The 13,380-nt window shown below is 37.4% G+C and overlaps 1 protein-coding gene across 1 annotated transcript in view; it reads left to right on the top strand.

The window, feature by feature from the left end:
- Window positions 1-3,674, top strand: part of NSUN3 (NOP2/Sun RNA methyltransferase 3) — a 115,109-nt gene extending 111,435 nt beyond the window's left edge. The window contains exon 8 of the mRNA XM_026457185.2: window positions 2,982-3,674. Coding sequence (XP_026312970.1) covers window positions 2,982-3,021 — 40 coding nt within the window. The 3' untranslated portion in view covers window positions 3,022-3,674. The remainder of the gene's footprint in view (window positions 1-2,981) is intronic.
- The last annotated feature ends 9,706 nt before the right edge of the window (window positions 3,675-13,380 follow it).

Raw genomic sequence — 13,380 nt, 5'->3', positions numbered from 1 at the left:
ATCTGACTTCTGTTTGTGTTTCATAACTTATTGTGATACATAAAACTAAAATGTAAACTCTTAGATTTTTGTAAGCTCCTTGAAGAAAAAGTACATATCTCATTCATCTCCTTATCTGCCATGGCACACAGTGCATTGCACCAAATAATCTCTCAAAATATTGACTGAATCAATTATATGAACCTGCAATTAAAAGCACATGTAGTGTCATGTTTCAATGTCCCTTCCCATCTGTTTGGCTTAAGAAGAGCATGAAAACACTCTTTCAACATACTTCCCCAATATTATTTAGGTAGCTAATATACTTCCCTATTTGATGGGGTAAAGATCTGAGACACATTAAATTTATGTGACTTGCTAACAGTCATCTGGTGCTTCGTGGAAAGAGATAAGGATTGATTTCTTCAGATAGTTAAAATGCTGGCCACAAGCAAAAAAAGCAAAACAATACAAACCAACCATGAAAGGAAGCAGAGGAGCCAGAGATCTGTCTATGCTACAGAAACACAAAACCTGTCACTCATCAAACATTTTCCTTAACTGAGCCAAGATAATGATGTGAATAAAGGGTTAAATAAGCCTTTCCACAAAAGCATGTGAATTACTTCCAGAAGTGCCTAACTATCTGGAGATAAGGTCCCTGTAAAATAAATAAATTTGTGAGACACTTAACTGCTGGAAAACTCTGATATTATTAAAGGAGCTTTTTCTCATTTTTCTCCAAGGATGTTTTATATAAATATATGCACAGAGAGAATGATATTTTTACAAAAGAAAAAGAAAGAGGAAAGCTTCTTAGCTAAGGGTTATTTGCTTTTTACATTGGCAAATGTATTTCTGTCAACTTTTAAGAGTTGGAAAGAAATGACATAGATGTATGTTTAAAAAAAGTGACTTTAGAAAAACTGGAGAGAAATAATTTTTAGTTAGATTTTAGCTCATTAAAGAATATTCTGATTTCTTTAGGATATACTGTATTTTCTCATATGCTAGTTACAAAGGAAAACTAAAATTATTTTAAATTAAATTAGAATTTTAAGACTTTGTTTTAAATGAAACCAACACCAATGCATACTGAAAAAGAAGAGTAGTGTCTCTATCACGAATAACATAATTATTACAGGGTATGAATTCAATCACAATAATCCATAACATTAGTGGAATAAAATGATAATATTGTTGTAAACTATTGTATTCATAAAAGTTATTCTTCTCTTTAAAATAACATGGGCAGTCAGGTTTAGGTCTTATAACCCCAAATTTGTATTTTGCTTAAGCAATCCAGATCTTATTACATTAGGCAAACACTATTCAGGAGAAAAGTGGATCATGTAAATACCTTTAATATTATTCATGAATTTTACTCCACAGTAGGTTGGAAATATGCTATGGATATTCTCTTATGAATGACCTTATTTAACTTCTGATATTGCATTTCTACATTTTTTTATTATAATTTAAAAGCGTTTTAATTTACCTCCCAGCTACAGATTTTGTGTTCTTTCATTTCTACCTTTTGTTCCAGTTTTCTTAACTGTGTTTCTCTCTTCATTTACTGTCTTATTATTTTTTTTTCTCCATCCTTACAGGCCTCTTGGCACCAATTCGTATCAGCAGTCAGGAATTCAGGCTAAGGTTAATAAGCTTAACTTTAGACAACACACACATTTTAATGTGTGTGTGTTTTTAATCAGCCTATAATTTATGACTACCTCACAGTGTGTTATCCACTCGCAGAAATGCAACACTAAATATTTCTGCTACCGGACAGCTTTGTTAAGCAGTGTTGTCCATATCACATGAGATCCTTTGTGTACATTGTGACCTCAGAAGAATGAAAAAAATACAACATCAAAAACTAGACAAAATTACTTTTTTCTTTTTCTGAAACGGAGTCTTGCTCTGTCGCCCAGGCTGGAGTGCAGTGCCGCGATCTCACTGCAAGCTCCGCCTCCCGGGTTCCCGCCATTCTCCTGCCTCAGCCTCCCGAGTAGCTGGGACTACAGGCGCCGCCACCTCGCCCGGCTAGTTTTTGTGTTTTTAGTAGAGATGGGGTTTCACCATGTTGGCCAGGGTGGTCTCAATCTCTTGACCTCGTGATCCGCCCGCCTCGGCTTCTCAAAGTTCTGTGATTACAGGCGTGAGCCACCGCGCCCAGCTGACATTACTTTTTATACTTCATACATTAATATATTTCTTAGACCCTATAAATAATATTTCCACTTTAGTAAGATAAATTTGAGTTAAGCTGAGCAGCCCTAGGAAATTGTGTCCAGAATTAGAGTAAAGATCTAAAATAAGTAATGAGGCACAGTGGCTCATGCCTGTAATCTCAGTACTTTGGGAGGCCAAGGCGGGCGGATCACTTGAGTTTAGGAATTTGAGACCAGCCTGGGCAACATGGTGAAACCCCGTCTCTACTAAAAAATGCAAAAATTAGCCAGGCGTGGTGATGGACACCTGTAATCCCAGCTACTCAGGAGGCTGAGGTGGGGAGAATCGCTTGATCCCAGGAGGTAGAGGCTGCAGTGAGCCAAGATTCCACCACTGCAGTCCAGCCTGAAAGACAGAGCGAGACTCCGTCAAAAAAAAAAAAAACCAGAAAAGGTAAGATAAAATAAAAAATAAAAATAAATAAATAAGTAAAATAAGACTAAGTAATACAATGTATTTTCTTTTATCGTTCAGCTATCCATAATCACGTTCATTCATGCCATTTGTTTATTCATTTAGTTAATAAATGTTGAGCATCTACAATGTCCCCAGGAGCTATCCCAAGTCTTGGGGATAAGGCAGTGAACAAAACCAATGTTTTGATCTGTTGGAGTTTATATTTTTAATTGGGGGAGACAGAAAAGAAATAAATAGAATATTGATCAGGTGCTGACGAATGCTAGGATGAGCAGTAAATCAGGTGTAATTTTAGAGAGCTGGAACTCTGGAGGAGTGTGCTTTGAAAGACGTGTGCTTGGTGTTTTCAGGAAGCGGAGGGAAAACCAGTTTGGCTACAGAGATGAGTGAAGAGCCAGTACAGAGGAGGTGAGTTTCCATACGTAGGTGTGGGGGTTGGTGCAGATCCTATAGAGGAGACTGGGGGCATTCATGCTTAGCCCTGCGGGCCAAGGAAAAGGTTCAGAATGTTACTGAGTAATATGTGAAATCATTAGAGGGTTTTGAGCAGAAAAAAGACAAGATCTGACATTTAAAAAACCCTTTTTACCGTCATAATCATTTTTAAGTGTACAATTCAGTGGTGTCAACTGTATGCACATGGCTGTGCTACAGCTCTCTAGCACTTCTCATCTCGCAACACTGAAACTGTAGGCTCACGGGACCATTCCCCACGTCTCCCCACTCCTACCCTCAGCGCTGGCAACCATAATTTTACTTTCTGTTTCTGTGAGTTTGGCAATTTTAGATACCTCATATAAGTGAAATAATATGGTATTTGTCTTTTTGAGACTGCCTTATTTCACTTTGATATTTTTGGTTTTTTTGACTTCATTATGTCATCTTTATGCTATAGCTTCTGTGTGGAGGAGGTATAAGACTAAAGGAGGGGCAAAGGTGAAAGCAGAGATCCAAATTTTTATGTTATTGCAATGCTATAGGCAAAAGATGACGATACCTTGAACTAGGCTGTAGCAGTTGAGGTGGTAGCAAGTGAATTGAATCTGGATAGATTTTGAAGGTAAACTTACTTAGACTGGGTGCTATTTTGGACACATAATGTGAGACAAAGAGAAATAGGATGTGAATCATTATATAGTGAATTTCCCAACTAACTTAATCGTCAATCCCTTATTCATTATTGAGAGTAATCTTTATAAAATCTGATTAAATTCTGCTTGTCTTCTAAAATAGCATGCAAATGCTAAATCAGTTATTTGATGGCTCAGGGTTACTATTTTGAACTTGAGTTTTTGTGTCTGTTTTGAATATAGGTATGAATATATTAAAAGTGTGTGAGAAATCTGACTGGCCAAGGAAATATGATAATGAACATTTTCTAGGCAGAAGAAAAGATGATCTGATTGCACAGCACAGCAGCCACATCCCACAAAATATTTTGGAAAATAGTAGAGAGGGTCTGTTGTAACGTGGTTCCTCTGTCCTCCTAACAAAGTTTACTCAGCGTTATCTGAATATGGGAGAAGCTAGTTGAAACCTGTGATGCAGCGAAGCTAGAGAAAGTGAGGGTGGCAGGAGGGGAAAGATCTTACTTTTATTTTTTATTCTAATGCTAGAGACAAAGGGAAAAAAGACTTCTGTAAACAGACTTTTCTCCTCCCCCCAAATCAATAGGAATACTAAATATAGCCATTGAGAAACATCATTAAGGTTTAAAAGTTATTGGCTCTTGTTTCTAACTATGCAATGAAAACCCGGGTATATGCAGCTTGAGATTTAAAAAAAAATAAAAAATAAAAAATCAGGTGGTTTGCAGCATGCCACATTCCTCATGAGAGCATAGGAGATGTAATGAAAGGACACCCTTCTCCTAGGCTGTGCTTCTCTTCCTGTCATTGTGTCCTGTATTTCCTTGATTGACAAGAGGAGAAGCAGCAGTGTTCATTGGGAGCTGTATGCTGGCTGTGTGTACTGTTTTTGACCATTCTTAAAGCATGTCAGGCAGAATTTTGCAATTAGCTGAAAAGGCACGCAATTCAGTTTCACTTTGCTGAACCCAATCTGTAGGATTGACAGCATGCCTTTAATAGATTCCTTCAGTAGATAATTAGACCAGTTTAACGCAAGCACTGCATGAATTAACATTTGCACTTCGGTATGAATATTCAGGGCTACCGTGATTTTGGTGGTGTGAGTTGTTTCTCCAGGATTTGCAGAAGTGCCTATTAGGTGCTTGTAATATATTGATTAGTGCAGAATGGCACCAATTAGAGGGTGTAGGAATGTCTCTGGAGTCAGAGATGATACACTTATTGGTGATATTTATGCTTTTTTCTGTAAACTCTAACCCAGACAACAGATTGCCTGCTTAAACTAGTCATATGCTTTGGTTTTGACGTGAATTTTACTTTAAATTACTATGCAGAAAACTACTAAGTTTCCTTGCTTTTCCTGGAATTATGCCATCTGTTCATTTCTCCACTCTCTATGAAATTTTTCATCTGTAAAATTAACCCAAAAGATCTCATGCTCTACATAGTGTGAATAATTGAATAAATAAATAAACCAATCATTTGGCTATTGAAACTTATCTTTTGTAGTGTGAAAAATGACTTTGGCACAGCTTGCTAAAGCATCAAATATCAGTTCCAAATTTTATCTGCATGTATCTGGGAATTCCAAAGAATTTTATGCTAAATACAAAATAATTTCTGAGAATATAAAAACTTAAATGCACACACCTTTAAAATAAACCTAGTCAGGGAACTTGGAGGAGGAGGAAGGGATTCGGTATATTGCGTGAGAGTCAATCCGGTTGATGCCTTTGTATGACATTTAAAAGAAAAATAAAGTTTAATTATCTCCCCAAACTGAAAGAGATTGTTATCATGTGGGAGTTGATAGCATGAACTCTGGAGCCAGAATTCCTGATAGGAACCCAGCCGTAATACTTACTAGCTGTGTGACCTTGGGAAAGTTAATGAACCTCTCAGTTCCCTAACCTGTAAATAGTGATGATAACAATAGCGTCTCTTTATAGGGTTGTCGTGGGGATTAAGGAAGTTTAATAGACATTAAGCATTTCGAGTGCCTGGTACTATGTAAGCATTGTGTGTTTGCTCTTCATATTTGTTCATTAATATACATAAACTGGAGACACTTCGAAATGATCTTTTCTAAAACATCTAAAACATTAAATGTAAACTTTAAGGTACCTCAAATCCTTCTTACTAACAAGAAGTGACAACTATTCACAGTGGTGTAAACTTTGGGTCTCCTTCCCTTCCCCAATCTGCAAGCCCCTGAGTCTTCCCCTCTGTTCCTTTCCCTTTTTAAGACTTAACATCGCCGGGCGTGATGGCTCACGCCTGTAATCCCAGCACTTTGGGGAGGCCGAGACAGGCAGATTACCTGAGGTCGGGAGTTCGAGACCAACCTGACCAACATGGAGAAACACTATCTCTATTAAAAAAATACAAAATTAGCCTGGTGTGGTGGCGCTTGCCTGTAATCCCAGCTACTCGGGAGGCTGAGGCAAGAGAATCGCTTGAACTCGGGAGGTAGAGATTGCAGTGAGCCGAGATCGCGCCATTGCATTCCAGCCCGGGCAACAAGACTAAAACTCCATCACAAAATTAAAAAAAATTTTTTTAAAAAAGACTTAACATGAGTTTTGAAGGTTAATATCAGGTCTGGCTCACAGGTAGAGGTTTTATGGTCTGGAAGTCAACTAAATGATTTTAAACGCCCCTTCTCTGTGATTTTCAATGTACCAGTCTTATGTTTTAGTTATGCAGCAAGGATGCATATATGGATTTTGTAGGAACATCAGTTTACAATTTACGTGCTATCCCACTCAGGGCATTAGGGCATTTGGATCAAGATATGAAAAGACTAAGAAGCTTCCTTCTGCTCTAATTGAAAATGACCCCTAGGCCTGACTCTCAGTAGGAGGAGACCCAGGCTGCTGTCAAAAAAGTGAAGTAGAAAGTAGACTCCCTCTGTGGAGAAGTCAGTGGATTCCCTACCCAGCAGGAAAGAAGAGTTGTGTTACTCCTGAGGTGATTTAGGAATAGCCTGAAGGCTATCTATTCTTTCTTTATAGATTTTCTAAGTGTTGAGTAAATAAAAGTTGTCTAAATTGAGTTGGTGAGATACCTCAGCTCTCAGAGTTCTAATGAACGCTGTCTGCCCATGAGAGCTTGGGCGTCTTTGTCTCTCACGTGTTGTTCTTCTAATGACAGAATTCTTATTCTTTGAAACATTGCTTCTGCAGAGGCCAGGGCAAGGGAGCCGAATGAGGCTATGTTCCCAATATGTCCAACAGAATTGAAGGATGCTTTCTGACCAATACTAATAACGCGAAACAAAACTTGTCTGTGGCTTTTTGAGATTAATTAGATATAGTATAATCAAACTTTTATTTTTTCTCTTAATAGGGTGCATGACAAATGCCAGTGTCTTGTATCTGTAGGGAAGTCGGAATATTGCCAAATGTAAAACTCCTCGGTAAAAACAATACCACACTATTCATGCATTTGTTTATTTAGGGAGATTTCTTTTAGGGGATTGAAACAATTGATTTTATATCAGAAGTGCTTCAATTGAGATTAGCGCTGCCTTAACATAGGATGAATGCCTTGGGGGCATTTTGGAGATCTTTCTGTTAGGAAGGCATTACCCTTTGTGAGTGTGTGTGTGTGTGTGTTTGGGGTGGGGGAAGGAAGGCCTTTTTAGCCCAGTCTCAGATTAAAGATAACCACCCTATGTGCATCAATGTCAGGATTCTGGGAGATGCCTTTTGTCAACACATGGTTAAAACTGATATGCCACAGCATAAATCAGAATAAAGGTTCGTTTTTCAAATATCTATCAGATTAGATGAGAATGCCAGCATCACTCCCACTCCTAAATTTTTCTCTTTGGGTGTATATTTGCAAACAGAAAAAGAAAAAAAGTTTTCTCTCTCCCAAGCTTAAGTCAGCTAGGATTTTCCTAGTTTCCTTGTCTTCTGATTTTAGTTTTGTGATTTTGTAAATTTAAGTTGTGAAATAAAAAACAAGATTAGCATCCGATTTCCTACAAGAACTAGGGCACTGCACTTTTTTTTTTTTTTTTTTTTTTTTTTGAGACGGAGTCTCGCTCTGTGGCCCAGGCTGGAGTGCAGTGGCCGGATCTCAGCTCACTGCAAGCTCCTCCTCCCGGGTTCACGCCATTCTCCTGCCTCAACCTCCTGAGTAACGGGGACTACAGGCGCCTGCCACCACGCCTAGCTAATTTTTCAGATTTTTAGTAGAGATGGGGTTTCACCATGTTAGCCAGGATGGTCTCGATCTCCTGACCTTGTGATCCGCTCGCCTCCGCCTCCCAAAGTGCTGGGACTACAGGCTGAGCCACCGCGCCCGGCCCTCTTTTTTTTTTTTTTTTTTTTTTAATATACTTTTAAGTTCTAGGGTACATGTGTACAACATGCAGGTTTATTACATAGGTATACATGTGCCATGTTGGTTTGCTGCACCCATTAACTCGTCATTTACATTAGGTATTTCTCCTAATGCTATCCCTCACCCAGCCCTTCACCCCCCTGACAGGCTCCGGTGTGTGATGTTCCCCACCCTGTGTCCATGTGTTCTCATTGTTCAACTCCCACCTATGAGTGAGAACATGTGGTGTTTGGTTTTCTGTCCTTGTGGTAGTTTGCTTAGAATGATGTTTCCAGCTTCATCCATATCCCTGCAAAGGTCAGGAACTCATCCTTTTTCATGGCTGCATAGTATTCCACAGTGTATATGGGCCATTACACATATTTCAAAAGCAGGTTGCATTGTTGGAAGAAAAGTGGGAAATATAACATTAAAATAAAGAGAACTATGAGATTTCATAATCAGCTGATTTAAAATTTGGGATTTGTCAGTTTGTGCTGCCTTACTATAGGGGGAAAGTCTAGAAAAAATGTTCAGAATTTTTATGTTGCTCCACTTCTTTAAAATGCCTTATTAAGGAGTAATCATTTATATGGGAAACTTAACTAAAGCTATACAGTTTAACATGATACAACACTGAGTAAAATAGGGTGTAATTGTCTTTTTTAAATGATGACTTTATGATTAAATTCCAACATGAAAAACTCTATAAACATTTAGTCAACAAAAGGAATGTAAAAAGTTGGAGCAGGTGAAGTTACCCGTGTATTGCTAACAAAAACATGTGCATTTCCCTCCTGCAGCTCCACTTTCATTAACGCCAAGTATGAGAACAGATATTGTAAGTGACAGCTACATCTATTACTCAAGATTGTGCCTTTCATATGGGCGTGTGGGATGTGAGTTATGCATTAGAAGTTGTCACTATTGTTCTTAAGTGCATATTCCCTGATGTACGTCGTTGCTTTCTTAGTTCTCATTTTGCCTTTTCATTTTTTATCTGCCATTTATTTCTCAGGTACATACTCATTAGTAAGTTAAACTTGTTTTTTTTTTTAAATTTTAATTTAAGGCACAAGTGTGCAGGTTTGTTACATAGGTATACATGTGCCATGTTGGTTTGCTGCACCCATTAACTCGTCATTTACATTAGGTATTTCTCCTAATGCTATCCCTCACCCAGCCCTTCACCCCCCCTGACAGGCTCCGGTGTGTGATGTTCCCCACCCTGTGTCCATGTGTTCTCATTGTTCAACTCCCACCTATGAGTGAGAACATGTGGTGTTTGGTTTTCTGTCCTTGTTCAACTCAGGGATTATATAAATAATCCCTGAGTTGAAAGTTTTGTGAAAATGTTTCAAACTAATATTCTCATTTCCTCCCTATTTGCTTTACATGTTTCCCTATAAAAGATGTAAATATTCAGATATTTCTTCCAGATCTAAGACCAGGAGTGCCTTGAATTATGTGGAACTCAGCAAGGTCATGTGTTGCTAACATCGTAAATAGTTGGAAATTTGGTGAACATCCAGCCTAAATATAATGTCAGACAAATCTGCCTTCACATCTCAAGGTTATCTAGGTCACCTTGCTCAAGATACTCAACCTTTCTGAACGTTGACTGCCTTATCTGTAACACAGGAATAATAATATGTGACTACTTCCCCAGGGTTGTTATCAAAGACTGAATGAAATGCCTCATATCAAGCAGTTTTCTTGGTGACTGGTCCATTATAGCGAGAAAATAAAAGAATTTTATCTGAAGAATGCACGTCTCTTTAATGCTCAGGCCCAGAGAGACAGTAGAATGAGACAGCAATTATTTTCTGCTTCCCGCTTTGAGCTATGTATTCATCTCTTAAAATTGCTTGCTACTGTCACAAGTAGTTAGTTATACATTACCCTAATAATGCCACATCAGACACTCTAACCCACACCCTATAGTTTAACAACATATAGCCAATCACTAATCAATGTTATTTCTGTAAACTAGTGGGAATTACTAATATACAACTTTGTGTCAGCCTATTCCCTGTTTCCCTTATTTTGCCTTTAAGAATCCATTTGTAGCTGCTGCTAATCAGAGTGTATATTCAGGGCAACTTAAATGTCTGCTTCCGGGTTGCCGTTCTCAAGCTTGGCCCAAATAAACTCTGCTTGCATTAATTTAGCTTTAGCTTCTTCCTTTTAGGCCAACGATAGGTACCCAACAAATTGTAGCTCCTTCCTTCCTTTCCCCCTAGGAAAGGAATTTGAACAAGGATGCTACTGGTATTAATGTTCTTGCTTCTCTAGCTTGTTTTCATTAATACAAATTTTAAAAATAATTTTTATTTTGTTTTTATGATAATTAAGATACCCATTATCAATAATAAATTGGTGGGATCTTTACTATACAGTGGGTAGGAATACCTATTTGTTAAAATTTTTGCAAGACAGTCTGCTAGGTAATAAGAGCCCTAAAATCTGCATATCTTCAGCACCCTTATCCTAACTAGTTAATTGGAGAAGCATACAAATGCTTATATAGCATTATCTATAATATTGAGAAATATTATAATATTTGGCGGCAAACTAAATATATGTTATTTAGGGATTGGTTAACAAATATTTAAAACATGCTCATCATGGAATATTTTGAAGACATTAAAAATAATGCTGTAGACACTCAAATTTATGTGAAAAAATAATTGTTAAATGTTATTAAGAGAAGGAAATATATAACAAAACTATATTATCCATGTTAAACATATTTTTCTAATTTAATCTGAAGAAACATGTATATATGAATATTCTCAGTTGACATCTCTCACTGGGTAATGTGGTTGCTTTATGTATCTATATATTTCTTGCTATTTGCTACATTTTGTTATTGTCAGAGTTTTTAAAAATGAGCATTGTGTAAAAATGAGCATATTTGGGAAGATGTCCATCATTTAAAAATTTCATTAATATGTAAAATTACTAAAATAGCCCACACTGAAAATTCAAACAATATTAAATGTATAAAATATGAAATGAGACTTCATTCCACTTCTTCCATGCATTTCATTTATAGACAGTAAAAAGTAATGATTTAAAAAGTTCATTAGTAAAAATAATCACACTCTTCTACTGTAACTCACTCTCCTGACAAGCCACAGAAGTAAAGCACAGAATAACAAGTTTCCTCTATAAATAATTTGGTGAAAAAAGCCAAAATATTTTGAGAACCGTGACTGCCATTGTTAACTTCTTCTCCTGTGATGTTTACCATTGTAACCTCATTTGAGGCTTTACATGAATTCAGAATGAAAAACTCATTGCACTGGCAAAGATGCAAAACCTTTTCTCCTATGCAGAACACACCTGCCCAGCCATTGTGTGAAATTACCCTGACAACATTCTATTAGAAACTTGCTGTGCCACAATAAACAGAAGTGTACACCCAATCTACCTAGACCAGACCAAACCAAGAGCTGCTATATGGAATGGGACCTGGGGAGATTTGGCTAAACAGAGGCAGGAAATCACACCTGGTTTAAATATCCACAATCACAACTAAAGTTGCTTTCTCTTAATTGACATGGAATCACTTGACAGGTGTCTGTTATACAATTCTGCTGAGGAGCAAATGCTTCGAGGTACACATGGTGGGAAACAACGTTCATTTTCGTTGTTAGATTACATTAAGTGTGAATGGATCTCAAGGGATTTAAATCATGTAGGAGCAGAAGATTACCCTTTTTAGCAGCTTTGAGAAGTAAGGTAGCAGTCAGAAATGTCATCACTAGTTGACTTGAGCAGGATGTTATCACTATCAGTAAGTGAATACTTTATCACATTATATCCTCTTAATTAGGTTTCACTCTCTTTGGGCCACCTTCCTTTTGAAGAACATGAGAAATCTGCAGTTTTCATTGTAAACTGCCTAACAAGAGAGTCTGCAGTTAGTGACCCTCCATCTCTTAACATGGGCAAGGCCAAGTGGACTGCCAAAGTCACGGGGCTCGGGATTTGCCTTTCCAGCTTGAACAAGTCTCTCTACCTCTCTGAGCCTCAGCTTCCACATCTGTGAAATGTACAGAATTTATTTCTTTCATATTTATTGAGCTCCACTGTATACCAGACAATCTGCTGAGCATAAGGAAAGAAGATGAATACAATGAGAAGTTATTTGTCCTTAAGGAATGTGACTGAGACAGAAGGCAGCAAGAGGTAGAGAGTAGGGGAGAAGAATTGCATCTCTTTAGTCCATCACTGAAGGTTGCTGTGAGGGGCTCAAGTGAACGGGAAAAGACTCAAGTACTCAAAGCAACAGCAATGCACAGGCTTTTCACTGCATCTTCTAATGAAATCCATAAAATAGTTAACAATATAAGATAATGCCCTGTAGATGCTCCATTGTTTCAAATATAAGGGCTTTTCATTTTTTTCTCATGAATTTTGTTATGCTTTGAGATCATAATAGAATTCTCAAGAAATGAGTCATTGGGAAAATTAACTGCTCATAATCTCGTGAGTAGTTAATAACTTGCTCTCTGCCATGTTATTCGTTTTCCTCTTGCAAAAAGGTATCTGATGTAGGTGAAGGTCAAAGAACATCAGATATAGAAATTAAAAATAAATTAAATTACTTATCTAGAAGACCTCCCTAATATATAGTATTTTCCATGATTGAAAAATGCAATTGTTAGATTTTCATGAAACTCTACATTTTTATTTGGATGCCTGGGATTGCACTAGATTCTACCCGAGAATCAGTATACAGCAACGAAAGGCCCCCATAAGTAAGGGCCAAATTTTAAAGGAGTAAAGAGGTTAGTAGTTTATATTTTTTTTTTCTTTTATGCCTAGTATTGAACGTTGATAATGATGCTGACTTTTTAGTGCTTTGGTGAAATGTAAAGACAAATATAATTTGGATAAAATTATGCAAAATTTTGGGAATGCAAAAAACCTTGTCCTTCCTTAGGCTTTACTCTCTAGGGAGTGGGGTTGTGCATGTTGAGAGGACAGCATTTGAGGACATTGTTGCCTTTGCACCTTTTCATTCCAGCACAAAGATGCATGAAGCTTGTTCAGCATTGGGATATCTAAAAACCAATCTATGAGAAACAAAAAACAGTGTAGGTATAGAAGAAATAGAGAAGCTAATCAAAGCGTTTGCCAAATTTTTTAAAATGCATTTCTCTGGAGTATAACTGATTTTTCCTTGGTGGCATTTCAAAGCAAGGATGGTCTAGAGACAAAACTGTTTGACCTATCATTTCCACTTCTGCAGAGAACGTCTAAAATCAAACACAAGATGCGAAATTATTGCGTGTTCATTCAGACTCTCACCTAG

Source organism: Piliocolobus tephrosceles, chromosome 2, assembly GCF_002776525.5.
Source record: "Piliocolobus tephrosceles isolate RC106 chromosome 2, ASM277652v3, whole genome shotgun sequence".
NCBI lineage: Eukaryota > Metazoa > Chordata > Mammalia > Primates > Cercopithecidae > Piliocolobus > Piliocolobus tephrosceles.
This window is presented reverse-complemented; position numbering and strand designations above follow the sequence as displayed.